This window comes from Aptenodytes patagonicus, chromosome 3 (assembly GCF_965638725.1).
Source record: "Aptenodytes patagonicus chromosome 3, bAptPat1.pri.cur, whole genome shotgun sequence".
Taxonomy (NCBI): Eukaryota; Metazoa; Chordata; class Aves; order Sphenisciformes; family Spheniscidae; genus Aptenodytes; species Aptenodytes patagonicus.
The window spans coordinates 102,095,858-102,122,322 of record NC_134951.1 but is presented as its reverse complement, the minus strand read 5'-3'; the positions used below and the strand labels follow the sequence as shown (position 1 = coordinate 102,122,322).

The 26,465-nt window shown below is 35.4% G+C and overlaps 1 protein-coding gene across 2 annotated transcripts in view; it reads right to left on the bottom strand.

Annotated features, from left to right (window-relative positions):
* Positions 1-26,465, bottom strand: part of LRPPRC (leucine rich pentatricopeptide repeat containing) — a 95,193-nt gene that overhangs the window by 22,541 nt on the left and 46,187 nt on the right. For both annotated transcript variants that reach the window (XM_076334448.1, XM_076334449.1), the window contains exons 24-29: positions 20,701-20,825; positions 19,956-20,062; positions 6,592-6,660; positions 6,234-6,324; positions 2,706-2,848; positions 2,509-2,596 (exon numbers count right to left, since the gene is read on the bottom strand). In XM_076334448.1, the coding sequence (XP_076190563.1) occupies positions 2,509-2,596; positions 2,706-2,848; positions 6,234-6,324; positions 6,592-6,660; positions 19,956-20,062; positions 20,701-20,825 (623 nt within the window). The remainder of the gene's footprint in view (positions 1-2,508; positions 2,597-2,705; positions 2,849-6,233; positions 6,325-6,591; positions 6,661-19,955; positions 20,063-20,700; positions 20,826-26,465) is intronic.

Below are 26,465 nucleotides of genomic sequence, written 5' to 3'. Positions count from 1 at the left end.
TTATAGTAGCTATTTCAAATAGCAAGATTTGTTAGAAAAGTGACAACTTGCCGAGAAAGTCTCGGTTCTCAAGACAGTTAAATTTGTTTCAGCAATTGCAACTGTTTGGGCTATGTGTAACATGATCCCCTAGAGTCAAGTTCTCACACTGAGGAATCAAGATAAAAATGAGAATATGACTTTGCATAAATCAAGCACTTCAGAGAACAGATTTTCAAAACACCTCCATGTCAGAGCTGATAAGTTCATGAAATTAGTTACATAACTAGATTACGTTAATCTTTTTCCTATCAAAAAGCTGATGTTGATAAAAAGTTATATCCTGCCCTATTACATTCATATCAAAATTACATTATACTGTTATATAAGAGTGACAACTTTGTCTTAAGAAAACTATAAAAGCTAAGAGAACTGTTTCCCAACATTTGTCTTTTTTCACTTAATTCCCAATAGCTCTAGACCTCCTTGTCTCGAATACTGCACCTTTAAATAAAAGAATATGCAGGAATAATTTACTGATAAACTCGGTATCAAACGTCATCATAGACTGTTAGCAGTTACATTTTATATTTTTGTTTTACACTAGTCTCCCTGCAAGGTCCAAGGCATATTTAGTTTCTTCCTGCTCTCCACTTGATCATTTATGATATCAAAGGCACAGGACACTTTTCTAGGAATAATGTATTCCTAGATAATAAATACATGCATTCCATTAATTTTGTGTGGTTTTCAGTGAAAATATTTCTGTTTCTCATTTTCTTTTGATTACCAAAATGTACCAGCATGAATAATTTCCTGAAAACATTAACTTCATGTCTGCCATAATACACAATTCTTAAATTCATATACGTAACACGAGATTGCACTCCCTACATACAGAATATCCAGATTCCACTTTAGACTTCTAATCAGTGCTCCTGTAACTGAATAACTCTGTAGGGTCATTTCACTAACAACAGAAGTTAACTGTGTGAATGACTGAAAGATTCTTCTTTTAAAAACTCAAAGCTTAAAAATCTGTGTGTTCAACTTGTAAAATACACTGATAACACTCAGAGAAGAAAATAACTAGGTATCTTGTATTTATAAATCTTCCTTATTCAGCAAAATTATTTTTTTTCAAACATATTTAATTCTATTTTCTAATCTGCTTTCAAGTGAGATACCTAGTTATTTGTCATACTATAGGCGACAAAAATAAGGATTTCCAGAATATTCAAGTGCTCTGCACCTTGGCAAATGCTAGAAATGGACTGATTTCCGACCCCCCTTGAAAGGTCCAGTAATGCTAGTTCTGACTCTGTGACCCTGCTTTAGGATGAGATGGCTAGGAATGGATTTCCAATGATTTACACACAGACTGAGCCACAGGAACCGCACTGAAGTACACTCCTCCTTTCTATATACAAAGGCAAATACCCATGCGTAAGTTAATTCTGTTTTTATCTGAGGCAGGGAAGTTTGCACAGAAGAGCTATTACTTTTTCGTAGCAGAATTGATCTGAAGTGGTCTCTCAATAAGGCCATTTTATTTGTGGGGTGGCACCCACAGGCACAGGGGTTTGGAAACAGTGAACTGTGGGGACACAGATTTTGATCTTTTGTTTATAGTCTGTGTACTTCTTTGGGGGAGGAACAACAGGAGGAAAAGTCTGCAAATTCTACAGCAAGACATAGACAACTTTAATCTTAGTTGTAAAGAAACTGAAGACACTACGCAACACATTGAATCCTCCCTTCAAATAGAAATAAATAGCCTTGCAACATCAACAAATACAAAATAGACTAACAGATAAAAGCCAGATAGGAAGAGAGCAATGATTATCTCCATAACACAGTTCCATCTCATTTAATCTCATCTATTTAATTTCTTTGCCAAATCTATAGCTTAAATAAGGTACCTAAAGTATACCTTGGAACCACATCTGATCTTATTATTATAACTTCAACAGCAGGGGCAAGTACAAAACAACTTCTTTTAATAGGTAATTACCTTCCCATAAACACATCCCAGCTACTTCACTTGATATTAATCTTTCTTCTCACCACACTTCTCGTGCCTCACACCATAAAACTTGTGACCAAACAGCTAGATTTTCTGGGAACCATAAAAATGGTATTTTTAGCATCAATCCTGTACATAAGTTTAGTTTATGGTGTTTAATGGACACATTTGGAAGTCTAGAAAATGGTGTTAACCCAACCGTATGAAGTGAACTACAGAGCAGTAATACTTCGGTAATTTTAAAATTGGCAGCTTCACCGCAGACTGGCTTTCAAACATGCATTTAAAAGTCAGCATTTCCAATGACATTTTAAATATTTTAGCAAATCCTTTTCATATCAGCTTCTGAAGCAGAATATTGGCAGGTAACATTATCATGTACCTTTCCTAACATACTAGAAAACCAGCAAAAAGCAGCAGCAAGCATCTGTTGCTCAGTAGTTAATCGAAATCTTAAAATTAATGCTGAAGGGGGAGAAAAAACCCAGTGGTTTTCAGTTTACCTTTTGCATTGTTTTTCTTGCAAAGCAACCTTATTTTTCTTTCTTCCACATTAGAAGCACTTAAACTTCTGGTATCTTCATATCTAACCTTTAAAACAAACAAACTTAAGTTACTGTAATGCTATCTGTTAATATTTTTCAATGGAAAGAAATATATTCAAAAGTATTGTTAGCTAGGAAAGTTAAACTCCATTTACCTTAGGTACCTCAAATGGAACAACCTGACCGTTTTTCTCAAGTATATCAGCCAGCAAGGTCAGTGTTTTCTCACGAGGAACAACATTTTCTTCTTGAATTTTAGTCCAAACAGCCTCAGCCTTTCCCCAGTCACCGTTTTTCTCTGAAACAAGATTCAAATCTTCAGATAAAAGCACATTCAGAGTATACGAACATATCTAAAATGATTCAAAAAAAGGTATCTTTGGAAAATAATTCATCAATTAATCATGTACTTCTGCTTCATATGATCATGACCTTGAAAAGTTCTAAACTACTTTTAATACACAGAGGACACCAGAAGATGCAAACAGAAAAAAAACCCAAAAGGATTGTATGAATTTTCAAACGAATGAATGAGAAATCAACTCAAAAATATTGCAGAAGTGTTCCTCCTAGCTCATCAGTTCTAATATTCTTGATTGTTAATCGTAAAAACAATTACAAAAATTTCTAAATTATTACAAAACATTAACACTCTAAGGTACCACTTTTAAGTTCTATTCTGAAATTCTTGAAATGAAATCCTCTGGTTATGTTGCTACTGAGTTAGAGCATCTACATCCCAGAAGTTTACCACTTTCAAGTCAAAGAGCCTTCAGGCTCTCATTTTACTACGAAAAAAATGTGTATCTGAAGACTGTAAAAGGTTAAGTTTTCTGAAAGAGAAAAACTTAATAAATTGATACCAAATTCACATAATATTTCAACTGTTTTCAACAAGAATAGCAATTTATATATGCACAACTGTACAAAACCACAAACAAACAGAAAGCTGAACTTTGTGAAAGAAAACAGTTAATTACTATTTAACTACATAGAGCAGGTGGTTTCCTGTGTCTCCTATCGTAAGTCACCAGAAGAGCATTGACTTCTGGTTGTAGGTCCTATTCACAGCTACCTAGCCCCAACATCTGCAAGCTGTAATCTGTCCGTTCCATGGTTTAATTCAGAATCCCAGAAACGAAGAGATGCAAGGCAAGAAGGCAGAGTCAAAAGGCGGATGATGGAAAGAATCGTTCCCACAGCAATCTCGGCCTGTAACAGCAGCTCTTCAACTATTCTTCCACTGTTCAGTTAAGGAACTTCAGCTGTTCCGTAGCTCAGGCTCCACTGACTAGGTCATAACACAAGGAAAAGCTGGAGCAGCCACCTGGAAGCAGCATGACACACTTGGATATTCTCTAGAATTGCTATAAAGTTGGTGTTTCAAAGCAGCATGTGCTGCTTTGCAAACAATATTGCAACGCAATACCGAAACGTTACAGTGCAATGTTCTCTTCTTTCCAGGAGCAGCATGGGTTTAGGAAAATACATGGATATGTAACTAGGCTGGTTCAAGGTCCGAGCCCACTTTCAACAAGGTTCTGGCATCACTTCAGCTTTTTAGAAGAGGCAGCAAACTTGGCGACTACCCTAAGTCAGATAAAATGATTGGTTTTAAGGACTAAATACTACAGATAAAATTTTAAAGCAGATTGTTGTAGCAGTTTAACAAAGTAGGACAGAGAATGTCTTAATTTTTCACGTGTTTGTCCCTATGCTTGACATTTGTGAGGCCACATCTAGAGGACCGTGTCCGGTTTTGGGCTCCACAACTATAAAAGAGATGCTAGCAAGTGGAGCAAATTCAGCCATCAAGACAGACACGGTGCTGGAGCAGATGAAGTAAAAGAGGAAGTTGAGGAAGATGAGTTTTGGACAGCCTGGAGAAAAGCAGGCTAACAGGGGATCTCATTGCTTTCTTCAACTACCTAATTGACAGAGCGAGCCAGTCTCTCCTTGGAAATGCACAGCAAAGGATGAAGGGTGATGGTTAAAAGTTGGAGCAATGCAGTATCTGAGGATGATCAAACCCTGGAACAGGTTGCCCAGGGAGGTTGTTTGATTTGCACCCTTGGAGGCACTCAAAACTTTACTAGACAAGGCCATGATCTGATCTAACTTTGAAATTAAAACTCCCAAGGCTCTCTCCAGCATAAATTATTCTCAGATTCTACAAAACCAAATGCATTGTTTTCAACATTTTTGATCACAGCTTGGACTAGATGGTAGATTCTTTTTTTTATATGCTTAAAATAGATCTGAAGTTATAGCTTAGGTGCACAGTGACAACCTTCTACTGTACTTGTGCATGGGGCAGCTTTGATAGATAATCTAAAATGGTTGAAAGCAGGAATGCGCACGGTTTTTGTCTTTTAAGATGACAGAAACCCACAAACATTTTCCACTTCTTTGAATAGATGGAATTGGTTTTGTCTTTTGAAAGAAGACTGAAGATTTTGCATGACAGAATTTGATAAATTGTATCTTCTTAGATTCTCTTCCTAGCAGGCACACTGTCAGACTTAGTCACTGCCAGAGGTGAACAGGATTAGCGGAGAAATAGGAAGGCTCCCTCCCTGTTGAGACAAGATTGCTTTTCAGGCCTACTTGATTTTTGATAGTGAACCAGTATATGCAAAGCCAGAACTGGGTAACGCTACAGTTTGGTTTTGAAGCTTTCTGAGGCTGTACAGGAAATGAAAAGGAAAAAAGTTCTCAAGGGGTCTCTGGTCATTTTTTTTGTAGAAGTACTAATCTCTTCTGCTTGTGGTAAGTGCAATGGGGAAGAAGCCTCCTTCATTACTATATGAAAAGAAAAAGAGGGTTCGGATAATATTTTATTTAGCATTAAAACATCATTAGTTCTAGTCAACCAAAAATATACATGGGGAACAGCCTAAAATTACTTCAAGCTCAAATGCAAGTTTTCCCATGACCAAATATATCAAATTGCTGTAATGGTTCATGAATACATATACACATTACTGAAGTATATAGCAATCCCTGTAATGTTTTTTTCAATGTCCCAATTTATTATTTAGTGCTCCATATCCAATCTTAACACAAAATGTTTTTTTTCAAGACTTCAAAATAATTAGAACTAAAGTTTCTGAAATTTTTATTATGTACAATACAGCATGATACGCCGAATAACAAAACCAGCACAGACTGAAAAATACAGAAAAGAGGAAATGAAAAACACTACAGATACATCCTACACTAAGTCTGTAGCATAGAAATGAACTTTCAATTTTAGAGACTGTTCCATTCCTATAAATGATGCAAAAGTTAGGTTGTAGCTCGTGAAGAATTGGTATTTTTAAAAAATGCACCTTTCAAAACCAGATCAAATTACAGGATACTTCAGATCTTTATCAGTTATGAAGATATAACAAATCAGCAGTTTTTCTTCTTTAAGCATATTAAAAACCAAAACAGAGTAAACTTTCAAATTAGGACACAAGACAATAGCATGGATTGGAAGACCTGTAAAGTTCTATGTAAGTGTTGAGGTCTGCAGGTAAAAAAACCTGTACTCTCTCCCCCGCAAGATGCCTCAAGAAACGGTATCCAGGCTAATTGCCTATCAGGATAGAACTCCTCTCCAATTCAGGGTTATTTCCTATCTCCAACCACAAAAGAAAAGAGATTACAACACAAAAAAAGATCACAAGCTCACTTACCACACAGTTGAAGTAGGCAGTAGTACATCTCATCTCTATCGCATTCAAACAGATTTTGAGTTAATTCTACCAAGTGTTCCAAAGTCTCCATCTTTTAAAAGAAAGAAGGAAGAACATAGTTATACCTCAGCCAAACAATTATTTTTCTATATACGTGCACTTACATGCTGTGTGCATTCAACTAAAATAATACTTCTGTTTAAGTATACACCAGCATTTACACAGAGCATTAAGTTCACCTCATCAGCCTGTCACACGTCCTTTCACAAACATAAAAATCACGCAATGAAATATTTCAAAACAATTTTTCTTGCAATATAATGACAGTTACATAGAAGACATCATACGAGCCACATACCTGATTACTTGATATACACTTTTTTGCAAACCACTGCAACCTTCCAGAGTGCGCTCTCAAGCCAGGAGTCTGTAAAATATTTCCACAAGAAACACATTACTTCACATAGAACATTCTAAGGAAGAGTAAACATAATGCATGTACTCATAATAAAAGCTCATAGTTTTTGTTTGTTTTTTGAAACCTGAATGAGACTACAAGCTCACAAATAATCAAGTGAGGTTGCATTTATGAGAGACTTAAAAATTGCAGTCATTTTATTCAAGACGTTTTCCTTTTTGGTTGAACACTGCTGAGAGAGTTGAGTTAAAATACACTTCAGATAAAGTGAAATGTTAAATCGTTTCTATCACCACAGTAATAGAGCATTATTGCTGTTACTCATGGTAATCATTTGTATTACTCATGGTAAAGAATATTACACCAAACGTTTCCAAACTGTCTTCACAATGAAATGTTCATATTCAACACAACTGCAATGTCTTAGCAACTAGAAAACCATGCCTCTCAACTGCAACATCACCATTTGGTACCCTTTCTCTGCTAACATTAGCTATTTTCTTACAGCTATCAATACCTAAGAACAAGTGTTTTTAGATATTGACTTCTCTTGCTCAGTAAGAAAAACAGGAATTTACAGAGCAGGAACTGTTACAACTGTAACATGCTGCCAATGCAGATGCCAGGTACACTAACTGTAAGGCAATTCCTGTCCCAGAACACAGCAAAGGCTTACTCTTAAGTGTGTGTACACGGAGGAACTGATGCACAATGGTTAATATGCCATAGTTCTTTCCGTTATTAATTTTCCCAGGTTTGATGAGCCTTTGCTTATTCATTCCTTTGTTATTTCGAGCAGACTACAGCTACAGAATACACATCCTCAAAAAGGTTTCAATCCTTGGAAACTCCATCTGGTATAGACTACCACGTTGTGCCTTCTTGGCACCACAGACCATAATCAAAATATCGGTTCCTCCATTTAAATACGTTCTTAAATAAACATAGGAAAATTCAAATGTCCTGAAGAAACATGTTACAGGCATGCCAGTACTTATGTCCAACGTATCTAAAAAAAGATACAAAAAACCCTGTGTGCAAAGCATCCATCATTTTCACCTCTTACCCCTCCCTTCCACAGAGTACTTGAATTTACTTTCTTTATACTCTCTTGTTTCAGCACAAGGATCATTTACAGAGAGGGCTCTGCTTTCATTTCAGGTGTCCAGATTCACATTAATATATCTCAAAGTGATTTTGAGGAAATGTCTGTTCATCCCTACAGAGAAACATGTGTTTTGACTCTTGAAGGCTTTTAGCTGTTAATATTATAAGATGTCTCTACTGTTTAAACGTGAAGTGCAACTTCCAAAATTTGAACACCACTTCACATAAAAGGTAAGAGGCAGTTTGAACAAAAAGCTGTGAGAAATACTGAGTCTCAGTTCCAGAGCAGCAGGAACAATTACCATTGAAAAAGTCAATTTACCTTCTGTCTTTTTAACACAGATAAATTTCCTTTTCCCATATTCTCCAAAAGCAGAATTATTACCATTACATCTTTCTGAAAGAATTCAGCATAATTCTGAATTCGGAAAACCAACATGCAAAACTTCAAACAAAAATGTTAAAATTTGCTAAATCTATAGGAAACAGTGTTCTGCAGAGTAAATGTTAGGCCGTATAATCCTGCCAACCATTTTATGCAATCATTGTAAGATTTTTAAAAAATAGGATGCTAACCCCACAGTTCTTCAACATGGACCATCTTTTCTATGTATTTAACTGTACTATAAAAATAGTCTCAACCCAAGAGGTTACAGAAAAATAGCGGCTTCTCAAGTATTAAAAAATGGTATATATTAAACACAGTTTTGCTTTCCAGGTACTTGCTTTCTTTCTGATTAGCTCTTTTCCCCAGTTATTTATGTTTATAGGTACCTGTTCAGTGCTTTAAGAGCCACCAAGCAGTTTCACATAAAATATGCTGAAAACTGAGTCAAGAATTAACATCTTACACAACAGGCTCTTGAAAATGAAAAAGAAAAAAAATGTTGCCTGCATTTGTAGCTAATCCTCTTTAGGACATGGTAAAATTCAAATGCTGAATTCACTTACAACTTCCAATATCATTGCTGATCCGAATGCCAATGAACTCAACAGCTCCAAAGCTACAAACTTTTTATAGTAAATCCTTTCCTGTTCAGAAATGATTGATGCGTCTGTCACTACAAGGACAGCTGAGTTATACAACAGATATCCTTGTGTTTCATTTTGAAATTGAGAAGTGTTTTCACATACTGCAGGTCTCAATCATCAAAAGAACATCTAGGTCAGATTAACTAAATCTCCAGGGCTTGCCTGATAGTCCATATTTGTAGCTTATCCCTTACCATCTTAGGGAATTTTAAACATTGCATTTAGCAGGAAGCAGACTTTCTACAATACAGCAGACTAAAAAACAGAATTAAAAAATGCAAGGAATAATAATAATAATAAAAAAAAAATCAGTAACAAACCGTTACTCTACTCTTCCAAATTCCCATCTTGCTTGTTTCAGTGGACAAAAAGAATTCTATTATTGAGTCATAGTGTTTTGGTTTGGGTTTTTTCCCCCATTTTTAGGGCATTCACTGCTTTAAAGAATGAAACAACTATTAAGAGTCTCAAGCAATTCATACAGCATATAAACTAAACATGGAGGTTTTCTGGCTTTTAAATTCTCTTGGAATATAAAACAGCTGTACTGTACCAGACCAAAGGTTCATCTAGCTTTTTATCCTCCTCCTAACAGTGCCTGTGGGAGAATATAAAATGACTGAAAACCCAGCAATACTTCCCCCTTTAGTGCTCTTTCACTCTCCAACTACTTGAGGTTCAGTGGGTCACACTGTTTCTAGTAAGTGATTTCTCTTCCATGAGCTTTTCTGGTTGCCCTGGGAACCCCATAAGATTTATCATTCACAAGATCTTTTGGCAAAGGGTTGCCTCAATTACCTTCTGCAGAAAACAACCAAAATACTACCGCTTTGTTTGTTTTCAGCCTAGCTTCTACCAGCTTCATTTAAAGCCCCTAGATTTTGTATTGGAAGACAATGCACGATTGATTTCTCTTTATCCTCTCCATTTCATATTAATTCCATGAGTGGTATATATAATAATTCCCTGTTTCACTATTTCTTTTCCAGGCTAAGCAGAACTCGCCTACTTAGTCCTATCTCCTATAGAAACCATTCCATACTTTTGACCACCTTTGTTACTATCTTTCTGAGGCTCAGCATACAACCCTACACTAAATTTACTCATTGATTCTATACCTTCACGCACAGAAAGGAAAACTAACCAGAAGGGGAAAAAACATGCTGCATCTTTAGAAGAACTCTTGCCCAGCAGCACTCAAAAATCACGTGAATGCAACAATCCTAACACACTGAAAGCATCTGACTTGTTCTCCTCCTTCCTAGAACCAGTCACTTCAGAGAGGTGATTGAAAGGGTCCAATCACCAGAGAAATCTTTTCTGTACTAACATTTTTATTTGAGCTAATTTCTACCTATTACAGCTGAAAGAAAACAGATTGTCTGGGAAAATACTGACCTGTCAGAGAGGATTCTGTTTGATGTTTTTCCAGATTTTTAGATAATGATAGAAATATTCAAGTTTAGTTTACATTAGTGTTCTGTAGCTGTTACAGCTAATAGACCAATACTATTTTTTTACTTTTAAAAAGCCTTAAAAAAAAAAGTTAAGTAATTTACAAAAGACATATGGAAAACGTTTATTTACTTCTCTCTACTTGCCTAAAGCAGCCTTTTTCTCTTTAAACACAAAACTTAAGGAGAAAAACTACAAAAACCAACATAACAGACCAGAAACCCTGTAGTATTGTTCAAAAGGAGGGACTTTCAGAAAACTAAGAGTTGAGAATGTCCCAAAACAGTACCACTTTTGCTAGAGCTGGCTTAGGATGCATAATTATTTAAAAGCCAGCAAAAGTATTTTTCATTTGGCATATAGATGACACGAGGTGGATTACTTTTGTTTTAACCTTCCAACACTGCACTTCCACAAACTACTGCTGTCCACTGGTTGGCAAAATAATGGTTACATATCCCAGACAACTTGTTCTAGCCTTTCACAGTATAACTTCACTGTGAATAACACATCAATCCTAACCTTTCAAGTTTAACTCTGCCCTCCTTCAGCGTTTTATGTTTTCTCCTAGATCCTTACATTTTCTTCCCAAATTTCAGTCTTTTCTTAGGGAAAACAGTTCTACTATAATCACCAACACAAACATTGGAAAGAAACAGCCAAATTTTATAAACGCTATCCATGCTGCACTTTCTGATGGTATTTTTTGGACAGGTAGATCCAGTCATTCCTCTCTTTGCAGCTAAAAAAGCCAGTAATAATAAAAGACAGCTAATGCTGCTAAGGAAGAAGAACATTTCATGATGAGTTACATCAACAGCCATAACAGACTTATGTTACCAGTACCAGAACCAGTTACTGAGATTTAGATGCCAAAGCAATGTCTTGCAAGAAAATGCATTACTTCTCCAAACAGACAGCCTTAAACAGACAGCTATAAGAACTGATGTATGTCATTTCTAACAGCTCTCTCCAACATAAGCATCGGTGAAAACTGAGCATTTGATGGGAAGTTCTTTATTTAAAGACAGATTTTTCCCTGATTCCACAAAAATGTCTATAAAATCTCAGAAATTCCATGCAGCTTCAATGAAGCCTGAGATATTGTTGCATGGCAGCTTAAAGTTTTTTACAACATAAACACTGTATGCTATGCTTCAATCTTCCCCTACATTCAAACACTTGGCAGAAGTCCTCACTTCTATTAAGCAGTAGGTGTACTGCTTAATCAGAAAGTTAAAAGAATATGCAGATATAAGTTTTTGTACCTTATGTAGCCATCTGAATCTAGTTGATAGATGAGATGGTTAAAACTATCTTACACTTCTGTTATATCTTTGCCTCTTATTAAATACTCCTTTCACCTTCAAATAGCAATGCATTAGTTTTAAAAAATACTGATTAAAACATTTATATTATTTTTTTAAATAATCTTAAATCTGCGTTCATATGCATGAAACAAGGATACCACTTTGCTGCACTTCTTACATTATAATCTTTATAGCATAATGTAAGTGAAGAACCCTAGTGGGATATACAGAAAATACAGAGGACTGTTTTGATTACTGGCTCTGAACGTACAAATTTTTATGCAATAGTCCAGAAGTTTAGAAAAGAAGCATCTTTAAAGACTGAGGGATCTAAAAATAATCTCTGCATGAAAAAGCATCTTTCCTGTTGCAATCATATCAGCTATCTAATAAAACACATTACCTCTCTCTAGCTCTGCTTTTCTTTAAGTCATTGTACTACCACGATAACACTAGAGCTACATCTGTATATGGCAGCTAAAGGAAGTAATACTTTTCTACAAGTTCATTTTCCACCTTGAAAGAAGTTTAGCCCTTGTGGATTTCAAAAATGCTTTCTTTAGTGATGGCATGGAAAGATGTCCTTGTTCACTTTGTTCTTTCTAAACAAAATAAAACCTTGCAAACTGCTTATAACTAAGATGGGATTTATCTAATAAAGGAGTAATTGCTTTTAGTTTTTTGTAAGCAAGTCTGCCCAGAAATAAATAATATGACTAAACACACCCCAACCCCCAAAATACTGATTTCTTTAGTGAGCAGCTTATCTGAAACATCCGGACACTTGCACAACTTTTTGGGTAAGAGATAATGGTATGAAAGCTTGAATACAATTAAATCTATACCTTCTACTTTTCGAGTTTGGTAACGAGGGCAAGTACTCTAATATAGCATCAGAGTTTTGAAAATTATGAGTTGCTCCACTACAAGTTATGCTTTCAAAAACTACACAATTATAGTGTATTTGGTATTTTATTGGCACTATTTGATATTTAATGAAAGACATAAATGGACGCATGTCTACATATTTATCCTCCCTAAGTCTCCTGTTGGGAGTGATTACAATTCAAGCTCAAGCTCTCCTTTCTGCCTATCCTACAATCACCTGGGGTAGCAACTAGCCTACTTATACTAGGTTAATTTTTACATAAAAAGCAGCAGTAGTTCACAATAAGAAAATGCAAAGCTTACAGTCTCTACTGGGAAAAGTGACAAAACATCAGTTTTTACTGGTGGTTTTTTTTTTCCTGAAGTATGTAATTGCCTCAAAGCTTCTGTCAGTTACGTAGTTCACAGACTACCAACACAATTAGTATCTGTTGAGTAAATACTCATGATTATTTATTTCTCTTGAAACAGAAATATATGTTGCTTTATGTTAGGCAGACATTGCGAAAAATGTAAGCAAACTATTTTCCAAAAATACCAAAATAAAAATAGGAAATAGCTTTACAACTGTAGTATTACTCATGACAACTGAAACTGATATACGTTTAAGTACTATTGGAACACCCTACATTTCCAAGAGATATTATGCAGTGAAGTATTATTATAAAAAAGATCATTAGACAATAAGAGAACTTGACAACAATAATCACACTGGAAGAAAAGATGACATCAAAAATATGCAAAACCCCTGGCTCAAAACAAAATCCTCAAGGATGTTCTAGACTCAAAACAGAGCAAAAATTTGCTCTTTGCATTGTAATGTGATTTTATGTTGTATGATGAACTCAAAAAGCATTATAAAACTCAGTAGTATCTTCCCTCTAACACAAAGTCCCTGGAGCTAAGAAAGGATGCACAGCTCCTACTGTGATCCCACATTCCAAACACATTACCCTCTCCCTTTCTGGAAGGAATTTGTTCAATAGTCATCTCCTTTACCAAATTTACTTATTTGAAACATATTCATTTGCTTTCTTTTAAGAAAGCAGTACTTAAGAACTTCCAAATAACATGCACTGAACTCGTAAACACCCCTTTTTTTTTTAATTAACCCACATACACATGCATGGACAAAAAAAATCCAACTTCATTAATAGCTGTATCAGAGTCCAGTTTCATAAGAAGTAGTAATGCTTTTATCAGCCTAATAGGACTCAATCGTAAGAAAAAAAATAATCTTTTCTTGTAATTATAGGGCTTTCGTGCCTAAAAGCTCTTCAGCCTTTCCCCTCCCTCTCAGCTGTATACAGTTACTCTAATAAAAGCTATTATACCCCCTACAAAGTACTCCTCAATCTCAGACCACTGCTATCTGATACAATTTGCATTCAACATTCAAACATTTAAATTTTCTTCTAATCACCTCCACTCTTTTCTTAACTGGACCAAAAATAAGTCTTTGTAGGTAAATTCAGACACTAGATATAACCATCATTAAATTACACATTAAAAAACCCCCTAAATCCCACTGTCACAAATCAAGAAAGCATCTTCTCCTGGTAGTTTGTCTCCAGCATAAAATCAACAAGACTCAATTTTATGATGTAGACTCTTAAAAAAGCAATCTGGATGAAAGAAGGTTGTAATCTCTCAGTATCAAGTAGAAATACTCTCATTGTTTTTATGGTAGATTAAATCCAATGGCACTGGTATCTTGAGGTCTGCTGACAGTGGATGTCACAATTCTTTGCTTAATCTATTTACCTCCTGAATTAACTTGACATCTGTTGATAGATATATTCCTGTACACTAAACTCACCCAAAACAGTTCTTTTGTCAGGTCTTGAATTTCAGCAGCAAATGCCTTCTCTTACATTTATTCACATTGGAACATAGTTCGTTAAAATATTTCACAACCATTCGTCCCTCAATTCTTCACATAAATGTCTTGAGATATGAGAGATATGATATGACATATTTAACTATTAAATATAAATGATATATTTAGTATGAGAGCAGAAGATGAGGAAAGTATCACACTTAAAGTCTGCTTAAAAGAACTCTGAAGCCATGCACTACGCATTGCCATTTTCAAGGGAGGTTCCTCTAGCAGTAAGCAAACTTGTACAGGTTGGTCTTCTACTAAAAAATTTTGCCATACGGTTCTGAGATCTTTCCTTATATCCCTGTCCTGGTTTCAGCTGGGATAGAGTTAATTTTCTTCCTAGTAGCTGGTACAGTGCTGTGGTTTGGATTTAGTAGGAGAATAATGTTGATAACACACCGATGTTTTAGTTGTTGCTAAGCAGTGCTTACACTAGGCAAGGACTTTGCAGCTTCCCATGCCCTGCCGACTGAGAAGGCTGGAGGTGCACAAGAAGCTGGGAGGGGGCACAGCCAGGACAGCTGACCCAAACTGGCCAGAGGGACATTCCATACCATGTGACATCATGCTCAGTACGTAAACTGGGGGAAAGCTGGCCGGGGGGGCTGCTGCTCAGGGACTGGCTAGGCATCAATCAGCAGGTGGTGAGCAATTGCATCGTGCATCTCTTGCTTTGTATATTTTATTATTATTACTACTACTATTATTATTATTTTATTTCAATTACTAAACCGTTCTTATCTCAACCCATGAGTTTTCCCACTTTCACTCTTCCAATTCTCTCCCCCATCCCACTGGGGGGGGGGGCGGGGGGGGGGCACGGGAAAAGAGTGAACAAGCAGCTGCGTGGTGCTCAGTTGCCGGCTGGGGTTAAACCACAACAATCCCAAATACAGTAATCCTCTCTTAGCCTTCATTTCCAGTAAAACTACAAACCGAGCAGAAACTAGATTTTACTCTTTCATTGAAAGAACAATTTTAATTTAATAGGTGATGTGATTTGATCTAAAAAGTTTTCAAGAAGTATCTGTCAAACAACAAAAAACAAACACCTCCACCAACTCCTAGTTCCTATCAGAGGAGTCCATAAGCTCCTAACTAAAAATGCCAGTGACCTAATACCCTTTTTTAATGTGGCGCGGTTTTGGGTTTTTTTCCAGAAGTATTTTGCTGTCCAATGAAATATAGTTTAAGGTGTAATGATTTCATCAATACAGTGCAGAAATTGATTTAACACCAGTTTAAAACCTTGTATACTTTAGCCATAGGTGTAAAGTGTTCATTTCTACTTCATGAAAACATGGTTTAGACTTTTGCTAAGGAGATTTAAAGAAGGGCTTGCTTGAACCTCTGCTGCAGGACTGTTACAGTACTTAAGGATATAGAAGTCTTGTGACTCTACCAGAAAAAGCCAAGCATGGACCTGGGCTTAATTACATGCAGATTCAGAGAGTATTTTGATAATTGCATTCAGCATGAATAATAAATTAAGGAAAAAGGGTGAGTCTAGAAATATTCAACCATCATGCAGGTAAAACAGCTGCAAGTATGAGATCTCAGTGCAAAATTCAGATATGACCAAATAATTAAAATTGGACCAAAATGACAGACAACTATAATTCTAACTAGTTTAGGTAGTGAAATCTTTAAACCTCCATGCAGCATGCAAACAAAATAACAGAGTAACAGGTGAATGGGGGAGGAAGTAGACTCCTCCAAGGTGGTGTTACATTCCCTTTTTCATTCCCACTCTTATGGATGACCTTCACATCAGTCCAGCTCTCAACCATCAGCTCGATCAGGTTAATAAAGTGGCAGTCAACAACTGAGTAAACGTAAGGGAATTCTAATTGTCCAGTTCCAGCAACACATAAGAAGCTCTGGATTGGAGGGATTTGGGGGACTAGGCTCTAGAAAATTTTCTTGCCATTTATATACCAGACTTAAAAGAATAATAGGCCAAGTGACTCTTCCAGACTCTCTGATCTACCACCTGGACCTCTGGAGCAACACATATGAAGAATTACATAAGATCTCTCTCCAGGAGAAAATCTGATTAGATATTATCAAAATAAGACAACATTTTAGAAGAGAGCACCTTTCCAGAAGGTACTATTTATTGAAAATCCTATTAATTGAAGAAATAATCCTATTTATTGAAAATTTGTATCCCTTTCTTTTAGCCTACATTAGTTTTAATGTAGTTTAATTTAGCTAAAGTCAATATGTACTGACTTTATTTTCTTTCTTTCTTTTTTCTTTTTTATGAAAACAAAATTGAAGGAAAAAAGGCAATTAAACTGCCTTTCCAAGTAAGGGAAAAATTCCTAAGTAACCAGAGCTAGATTTGGTGACATAGAATTCATGCTGTGCCACTGCAAGGGAAAGCAAGTTAGCACGTGACCTTATGGCAATGTATAAGAAGAGAGATGTGCCAACTTTGTTTTGACGTGATCACCTTTGAAGGACTCAAGACAAAAGCTAATTCATCAGTTGAGGTGCAGTTAAGAACTGAAGACTAAATCATGCTTTGATGTACTATAGCACCCAATGGTAGAACTTGTTCCCAGTGGAAAGCAAAAGAGCATCTATCAGCACATCCATCTACCAGCATAACTTCAAGAGCTCAGGAATCTCCAGGCACAGCTAGAATAAAATAGACTTTTACTTTACAGAGCAGCCAAGGCTACCTCATTTGGAGGTATCGTCTCAGAGAGGTTTTCTTCTCTAGCTACCTGCCAAAGAACAAATGAGAACAGGCTTTCAAAAGCTTCACAAGGTAGTCTAGCAACATTGGAAACCATTACCTTATCAACCAAACTCTGTGAAGCCTTAGAACTTAGCTGCATTTCCCCCCCCCAGTCTTCTCAATCACAGCTTCTCTTCCACTTAGCATCGCTTCAAAAGAGATTCACACCACCAAACCACCCCATGCTTCAGTTTACTTGTTCTGGTATCGGTCAGGTGCATTCTTTGCCTCATCTCCTTTCTATTCACCTTTTGTTGTCTTTTATACTATCGTTCTCTGCTTAGTCTTGGTGTCCTTCCAGCAAGCAGATGAGCCCCAGAGCTTTCAGCTTTCTTGCTGTGACAATATCCCACAACATAAGCTTATATATATGCATGCACAACACATTTGTGACTAGATAATGTACATACACAACTCTGACCTAATTTTTATAATCTCACACAAATCTTACCCTTCTTCCTTTCCCACTATTGTCACCCAGTTGTATTTTACCAAAAATTGAGGTTTAAGAGTTATTTTCTTATTCCTGGGGCTTTGAGTTGCAAGTTTTTCAAAGCAGCAGTTGTCATTAAGTTTCACATAAGCATCTAGTATACGTCTGATTTCTAAAAATAGCAAGAGCAAGCAAAGGCAGTGGTCTCCAGTGAGTACCACCCCATTCAAACGACCATATCCTCCATGGTCTTCATTTCCTTAGCTCCTAAGGAAGTTTTTTTCCAGCTTCATTACCACCCTTTTAGATGCTCTATTAACTCTGTAGATACTTTAAAAACAAATGATATCACTAAAATCAATTGACCACCATAATCAGCAATAGATGATAAAAGTACGTGCTGAAAGGTAATCTATGTCTAATATGCAACAGGATCTAAAAAGAGAAAGCAGCACCAATTGATCACCTTTACTGAATATTATTTCACAAGAAAGAATAGAAAAACAATCTGAGATGATCAACAAGAGAAGTAATGTAGTCGCAAAAACCACTGGACTAGAGAAAAGGATACATATACACCTTGTACTCCATCTTCCACGTTATAATCATTAAGGCTTCGACTTCCCAACAAACAAAAAAAGCAAATAGTAACTTGTTTAAGGTTTAAACCAATAAAAGCTATTTTCTTCTTTGGCAAAATACCAATTTTAAGATTCCCCCCCTTCTTCTGGAAAAAATTTCTTTGAAAATACTTAACGTATTGTTACATAATAAAAGCATACTTAAAATACAAGACACCATATAGTAATTGATTTTGTGCCACGTTATCCACTAGTAGAATACATGCATACTATTCCTAGCTAAATCCCTATACTCCTAAAAATTCTGGAATTTAAAACCTCTTTTTCTCAACAGCATCTACAAAGCTCTAATTCATACTTCATGGAAGTTAGGTAAGAGCAAGAAAACCTCCTCTAAAGAGCATAAAAAGCCAAGAAAACTTCCATTTAGTCTCCAGATATCATGTGTTCAGATTCACACCTAAGTGTCTGCTTGTGGTTACTAATAATTTATTATCAATGACCAAATACTGAATATTTGCAGAGATAATTTGGCACCTATTATGAAAATGACAAGTTTCAAAGCCCCATCAATTTGATAATTTGCTTACTATCCTATTCATGACTGCTGAACTGTAGCCACCAATATAAGTTTTGAAAAATTAGATGCCAGTATCAAAGACACAGCTGCTAAATCACACCAACTACCAACTTTTCTTCATTTAGCTTTAATTTTACTTCCAATTCTCAGATTTCATCCTTTTACCTCCCATATGCTTTAATTACTATAAAAAGAACTCAATTCCTCAGTATCATCTTCTGTCGGATACTGATACTTCTATTCTTCTGTATTATAAGACTTTGAGCTACAAAAAACCCTCTCAGAACAAAAATGTCAATGCTTCAACATTGTGCTTAGCAATTTCCACACACCCCGCAGCAGGACAGTATTGTTCCACCACAGACAAACAAGCAGATCTTCAGTTAAGATTTTTTAAATGCAAGAATCCTATCAGATAATTCAAGTAAGGATAACTGGTATCTCAAATATTCTAGGAGGAATTAGGGGGAAAAAAGCATACTTTGTCTTAGGAAGGAAAAAAAAACCCCAAATTAGGTTACAGTTATGTACATACATAACACAAAAACAATGAGGACAAAGTATTACTTTTTCTGCAAGATGTCTCCTCCCACACATTAACCGGAAAACTTATGCAGTATTTTAAAAACATGCAACTGTATTAAGAAGAAAAATAATCACAATCTGGGCAGACTCTGCAGCTGCCCCTTTGACTTATCAATTTCAGTAAGCACAATTTCAATCAAGTCTAGATAAAATATACTAATCCTAAATAGAGCAAGTTTGTCACCTACCACTTCCTATAAGCTGCTTACTATCCTGAAAAAGAGAGAGAGAGAGTAGAAATGCTAAATTAAATGCCAAACAGTAGCAGACAGCGCTTGTTTGGCTGATTAACTTGTAGACAAGCATTACAAATAAATCTGAGCATGGTCTGCAGCAAATTAAATTCCAGTGCTTTTAAGAACAAAGAATTCCTTCGGAAAGAGGATTAGCAACTTTACACCCAGGAATGCCAGTTTAATTTAATTGTTCCACAATCCGATATTTAATATGCAAATATCATTTTGATATATAACAGTGCATTTGAAAAAGTGAGGAAACGATTTCAATATACAACAAGACTGTCTCTCTTCTGAACTGTAATTATACAAAATAAAGCTGGTCGAGGTTTTTTTTTATTATTGGGATTGAATTCTATTAACATGAATCAGAACAAGTCTAATTAAAGGTTAAAAACTTTAAATGTTTCTAATTACGAGTCTAAATAGCTGCATGATTAGAGTACTATAGTTAAAATCCCACCTCAATGACCTTCCTGGCCTCTCTGTATTTTCCTGTTTGCAAGAAGGCAAAGAAGAGATCATAAAGAGCCATCATGTCACCGTATTCTCTGCTTATAAAATCTGAAACTAAGGAGAGAATAAAACTCATTAATTTACTAAATATATTGAAGCATTTTAATATATACATCAGATATTCTTAATACTAGTATTTTCCAAGCATCACAAACCTCTGAGAATAAGCTATAGGGAATTAGATTTTGAAACACAGGGAATGATTACAACATATTACACAATTTGTTGTAGCTTTGCGGTTGAGCATATTTAAAATGTTTTTCTGCACTGTATTTTGAATTACATTCAACAGAATAGACAGACTATGTATTGACATTCTCTAGTTTAGAGAGTGAGGATATAGGATTTCTTAACTGCACAACTCTTTGAAAAACGTGTTGTTTTACTGTTGTGTTGTATTACTATTAAGTTGTTTCTTAATAGCAATATACATAGCTAGAACAAGTATTAGCACTAATCTTTGAGAGCTTGATGCTGTATTACCCAAACATTAGGTTTCTTCTACATTTAAAATTAGTATGAATTTTCAATCTGAAGAACCTAGGCATCATTTAAGTGTTTTAAAGTTACACATATAAACACAAACAATTTTGTTTTCTTTCAGTTGAAAGAAATGATATACAAATCATGGAAGAAAAGCCTCCAGAAAACACTCCATATAACCAGACAGCATTTGACTACATGCAACTAACCCTTCTGCAGAAGATCAGCGTCTCCTTTTTCTATCAGTCTGCAGTAGATGTTATGAAGCTGAAGAATTTTACCATACTTCTTGTAACAGTTGACTAAAGCTTCCAGAGCTGCAGGCATGTCATCCCTTGTGGAATGAAACAAAACAAAAATAAAACCAATCAAACATTCCAGGCAGGAGCAGTGCATGCTGAGCCCACTTTAGTCTTGAAAATTTCAAGGAAAATTCATTCAGCAGCCTATAATCGAAGAGTGTATTCCCCCCCCCCCCCCGCAACATGCTACAGTTATTTTTAAATAGGTAAAGTTTTCCTACAAACAAATACCATGTATGCTTGACAGCCACAGAAATGAAAACAGAACTACAGATTTCTGCTTAAACCTCTTGGCTGTACAATTTTTGATTGCATGACCACTGTTCACTACAAATTAACCAAAGGTGTGAATGCTCTTCATCATTAGATGCACTTGGTTTTTGAAGTAAAATTCTTAAGTTCTGCTATGTACTATTGTGACAAAACCCCAATTCCGTGGAAATTTCAGTTTGTATTTGAGAGTTCTATTTTTCTTGTTAGTAAGTAATATTGTGCACATTATATTACCTCCAAATGTCTGTTTGGACATTTTCAAATTTTAAGCTCTTTCAAATTTTTCCACAGCATTTTTATTTCAGTATAGACCTCCAGAGTTAACTAAGTTAGCCACAGCTCTTTAGATTGCTTTATACTTGTTTTACACCTTAGCAGACTAGCTATAAATCATCTGTTGATTTCCATTTTGTCACAATTGAAGGGCTAGCATTCTTCCATTTTATATAAATGTCAGAATCCAATGTATATTTTCTGCAATGAAAATGTAATTTTTGCAATTAATTCAACAATATATTAAGGTACCAAAATGTATTTTATGCTAGCCTATCCATGTCACATAGAGCCACGGCACTAGTATATATCCATGGTACTAGTAAATTAGTGCGTAAGATGCTGACTTCCTTAAATGCACTTATTCAGGTGCTTTTGAGCAGTAAGTACCAGTAACAAGTATAATATTTCCATTGTTATCTCAGTCCTTTGCTGACTTTCTTTCCTGCATATACAGTATTAACGTCTTCAGAAGTATGCACAGTTAAAATGCAAAACTGAAAAGGCATAAAAACTATCAGATCTGAAACTTAAAATAACAACAAATATAAATTAACATTCTACACTGTGCAATTAACAGAACTAAATCATCTGCTGCAGACCCTTTTTCAAAGTATTACAACCCAATCTAAAAAACCAAACCAAAACCAACAGAGGACAACCACTGAAACACTAGTAAAGCAGTATGTGAAGTTGTTCTTTGAAGGGGAAGGTTTAAGCTGAAATTGAAACAAACCAAGACAACATGCACAAAATGTAGTAAGTAGCCAAACAGTCAATAAAACTGCATTTTAAGTTTCAAAAGGCTTATCAGAGGGTGGTGGAAGTAGGCAACGGGAAAAATAAATAAATAGATAAATAAATCATGTAGCAGCAGCAGCTGAAGGCCTTAATAAAACTGACTTGAAATAATGATTTTGCATTCCTGAAGCAACTTTATTATTGATCAACTGAACCTTAACAAATTAAGATATTACTGCTAAAAGAAGCCAAATTCAGATGTCCTCTCCTCACACCGCATTTCATGTGTGGCACAAATTTTGCTTTTTCAAAGAATGAACTATCTAGACTACTATATACTACTATCGTCATCTAGGCTAATATTTTAAAAATTTTAAGAGTAAGACACAGAAGAATTAATTTTGTTCAGTAATACCGGCATTCTGAAAATGAACCTAAGATAATGGATTTCTACCTTATCCCCCTTACCGAGCCCTGTTTACAGTGCATCTTCTGGCACCCCATGGAGTCATTTGAATTTTTGTCATTTGGGGTGAAGACTAAATTACAGGTTAATTTCAAAACTGCAAGTAGATGTTGCAGGCTAGATTACTGTCATAAAAGAGAAATACTATGGTAGTTACCATAGACAGATACAAAGCTTTATATAATCAGTATTTTTCTCCTGCTTTAGATGCAAGTTCAGTTAACATCTAAAAAAAAAAACAGTTTTACAGAAAACTACTCAATTTCTAAGGAGGCACAACAACATTTATACATTCAAATTAAAGTTTTCAGTGATAAATCTAGCTTTTCAGATTGATGCTCAAACAGCCATAGTAATGTCTCAGCTGTATTCCTAAAGGATTAAAGTGACTGTTTTTAGGTCAAAGCTATCAATAAATGAATGAATAATTGGAATGTCATTCAAATAGGAACATTAAGAGTTTTCTAGTCTCTAAATGTATACTTCTGAAGGCATTAATACTGTATACGCAGAGAAAAAAGTCAGCAAAGAACTGAGATAAAAATTGAAATATTGTACTTGTTACTGGTACTTACTGCTCAAAGGCGCCTGAATAAGTCTGCATTTAAGGAGGTCAGTATCTTACACACTAATTTACTAGACATTTGTTTTGAATCTATCGAAATCTGATATATTTGTTCTGTTGCATTCAAGCAACCAACCAGTCATCCAGTTTACTAGAGAATGGCATTTATACAACAGATAAATGATAAAACTGGCAACAATTGGCTATAAAACAATAAAGGGTATAGAAGTTTAGCCTCTACAAAGAAATTGTTTGTACTACTACTGCAAAGAAAAAAACATCAAGCTTACGCTTGTACTTGAATTAATGATTCTATTCAACAACCTGCGGTATTTCTTAATTGTCACAAACTGCAGTTAATTCCAAGTAAGTATCAGCAACTACTTTTGTAAGCAGTTTTTACAATCCTGTTAGAAAAGCCCAGTGAAAATTAGGAACTTACGGTAGGCTTTAAATTTTGCGTATAGGTAACATTTTAATGTGTTTCTTGTTACGACTCACTAACTTAAAAGAAGAACTGCACAAAAAAATTTTCCACATTTTAAGAAAATGCTATTTAGATGTAAGGATTTTAAGCTAACAAACAGCCGTACATTTGAAAATATTTGGCGGTCTTTCTGTACGAACTTACGCATGTCGCTTTTATCATCCCAAAGGATACTTACTACACTACTACATTAAAAGCCTGGTCCAAAATTACTATTTAATTAATATGGATCAAGTCAAAAAAGAAATAAAGCCCACATACTCATAGCCATGGTAGAAAAATTTGATTTCCAATGTCAGTCTGGACAAAATAGTATTTAAAATGTGAACATAGATGATCCATGCTTCATTTTGAGTTGGCCAGACACTACAGCTTTAAGTCACTCACAAATATTATCTGTTCAGAGCTAATACCCGTTCCACTTAAAGATTAGGTGTATTTTTCCCTCTCATTGAAACGTGTTCTTTTAAAAAAGAAGATATACTATGATTTTTGAATGACAGAAAGAGCTTCAGTCATCACTGTATTATGCTTGGCCCTTATGTAATCCCAGAAGAGTCCTACTTTGGCATTATTTTTCAACTAAATTGATGCTAGGGTTAAAACATCGTAAGTTTTTTGATTCATTTGGTTTCTGTTCAGGATGCCTATTAAGTCCAAGATACTATGGGCACAATCTTCCAAAATATTTGTGTGGGCAATTTTACTCACACAAAACTATTTGCAAGAGACGAAATGACTCAGATGTCTGAGTGTTTGCAGAACACACTCTGTAGCAGGACTGGCTATAACATGCATGGATATAACATCCCCCTTCAATTTCAGCAAGCCACTCCCCTCTTGCTTCAAGAATGTAGCACTAAATCTAACCCTTTTACTTGTAATAAACAACTTTCCCAACCAGAGAGTCTGCCTGATAAAAATAAGACTCCAAATATTGATTTTAATTGGAATGAAGTGCTGCAACATTATGCATAAAGCTTTAGTGAAGTGGCAATTTACTTAAGGGGTTTACTGATTGAAAAGCTCTCAAACCTGAAATCACTAGAGAGGTAGAAAGAAAAAAAGGTTCTCTCTGGGGTGGGGGTGGAGGGTAGACTGGTAAAACAAATCCCTCTCTACAAATCTGAAGCAGATGTTAGTGTAGAGAGAAGTCAATTCAGCGAAGTACAATCAGCTTTACAAAAATTATTCTGTTAAAAGAGAACGGGCTCTTGAAAGAGCTAAATGTTTTTCTGTTCATTTGCTATACTAAGGAATCTTCAAGGAGACTGGTGTTGCAATTACAACTAATCCTCCCCAAAAAATTAACTGTGTTGAAGGCTTTGTAATTTCCCTAGGTACAATTTAGCTGTCACTTACTTTAAAATTTACTCAAACATGCGTTCCGAACAGCACTAACTTCACATGTCAAGTGCTTTCCAGCCAATTGAGTCTAAACTGGAAGTCGGTGTTAAACAACTGAATGATTAGACAAGATAGCTCATTTCCCTGCTCTTTTGTTCAGAATAAAATGCCACATTTACATTATCAGACTCAACAGGATTTTCTGACAGAGGGAGAAAAAACCCTAGTGAACACTGTCCGTACCAAGCACATGAAGCCTGTCATTTACCAATCATCCTTCAAAAAGCAATAGCCATGAATGTAACTTAATTACGACCCAATGATCCTTGACGAAAAATCATCTTATCACTGTCCTGTCCCCATAGGGCAAACGAGACACTTTAGTCCTTTGGCACTGATGAAGCTAAATTCCTAATTGCAATAATACAGTAAGAGAGCCAAACATCCCTAATTTCAATGCAACATGTAGAGTTTTAATACAAATATTTGAAATAAAGATGCTAAAAACTAGAAAGAACTCTCCCCACTAGAGATATTTTTTCCCCACTAAAAAATCACCTAATTTTAAAAGATGCTTATTTTTAAAAGTAAATTTAGAAGTCAATTAACTTGCATGTGCTACAGAATCATCTCAAACAAAATTACAGGTGAATTTAACTCCATGAAAACAACAGAACAAAAATTGTAAAGGCACTGGATTCACGCTGTATCTGCTACATAAGAAACTAAACAAAATGGGTTTATATAAGATTAATCACAAACCAGCACACAATGCTTTACTGGACAACGCTGTATTAAAATACACTAACCATTTTTAAAGAAACACAATCCAGCTATAGCCTTTTCATCGTTTAAAATACAGTTATTAATTAACTGCTTGCGTTCACTGACTTAAAACTACAAAACATTTTGTTCATACAGTCTGTAACATAATGTTTTCATAGCTCACCTGCAAATTTTCTTTCCTCTGCTTAACAGCACTTCTGATATAGGTAATTAGTAAATTTCAAACCTGAAGATGTTTTGTTTTGTTTCTTTTCTCAGAGGTGATATTATTCAAGAAGAGCAGAAACAAACTTATGTTAATGGAAAGACAGGAACCACATCAAGTTTTTAAGATGTGTATTCCTATTTTTGGTTGTATGAAAGTTGGCTTATGCAGCTTTCTTGGAAGAAGAGAAAAAAATCATCAGTAGTTACTGTATCTGTTAATGTATCGTCCTGTAAATAGGTATTATCAAAGTATCATATAGCACAGGAGCAGGTTAGCTTCACAAACCTCTTCAGTTTTATGAAATGGCTCATGTTCAAATAGGTTTTTCCCCTGACAGTTGGTAGAGAAGGTAAAAGCCAAACTGCAATCCTTAAAATCGTAAGAAATTTTATGTGGTGTAGGTAACACAACCTTTTCCAACTATCATCAGTTGGAAGAACCAGTTCAAAAGTAAGACATGTTTTAAGAAAAAGTACAAGCTCTTCACATTCTTGCAGCTTTTAGAAACTAAGATTTTTGTCATACT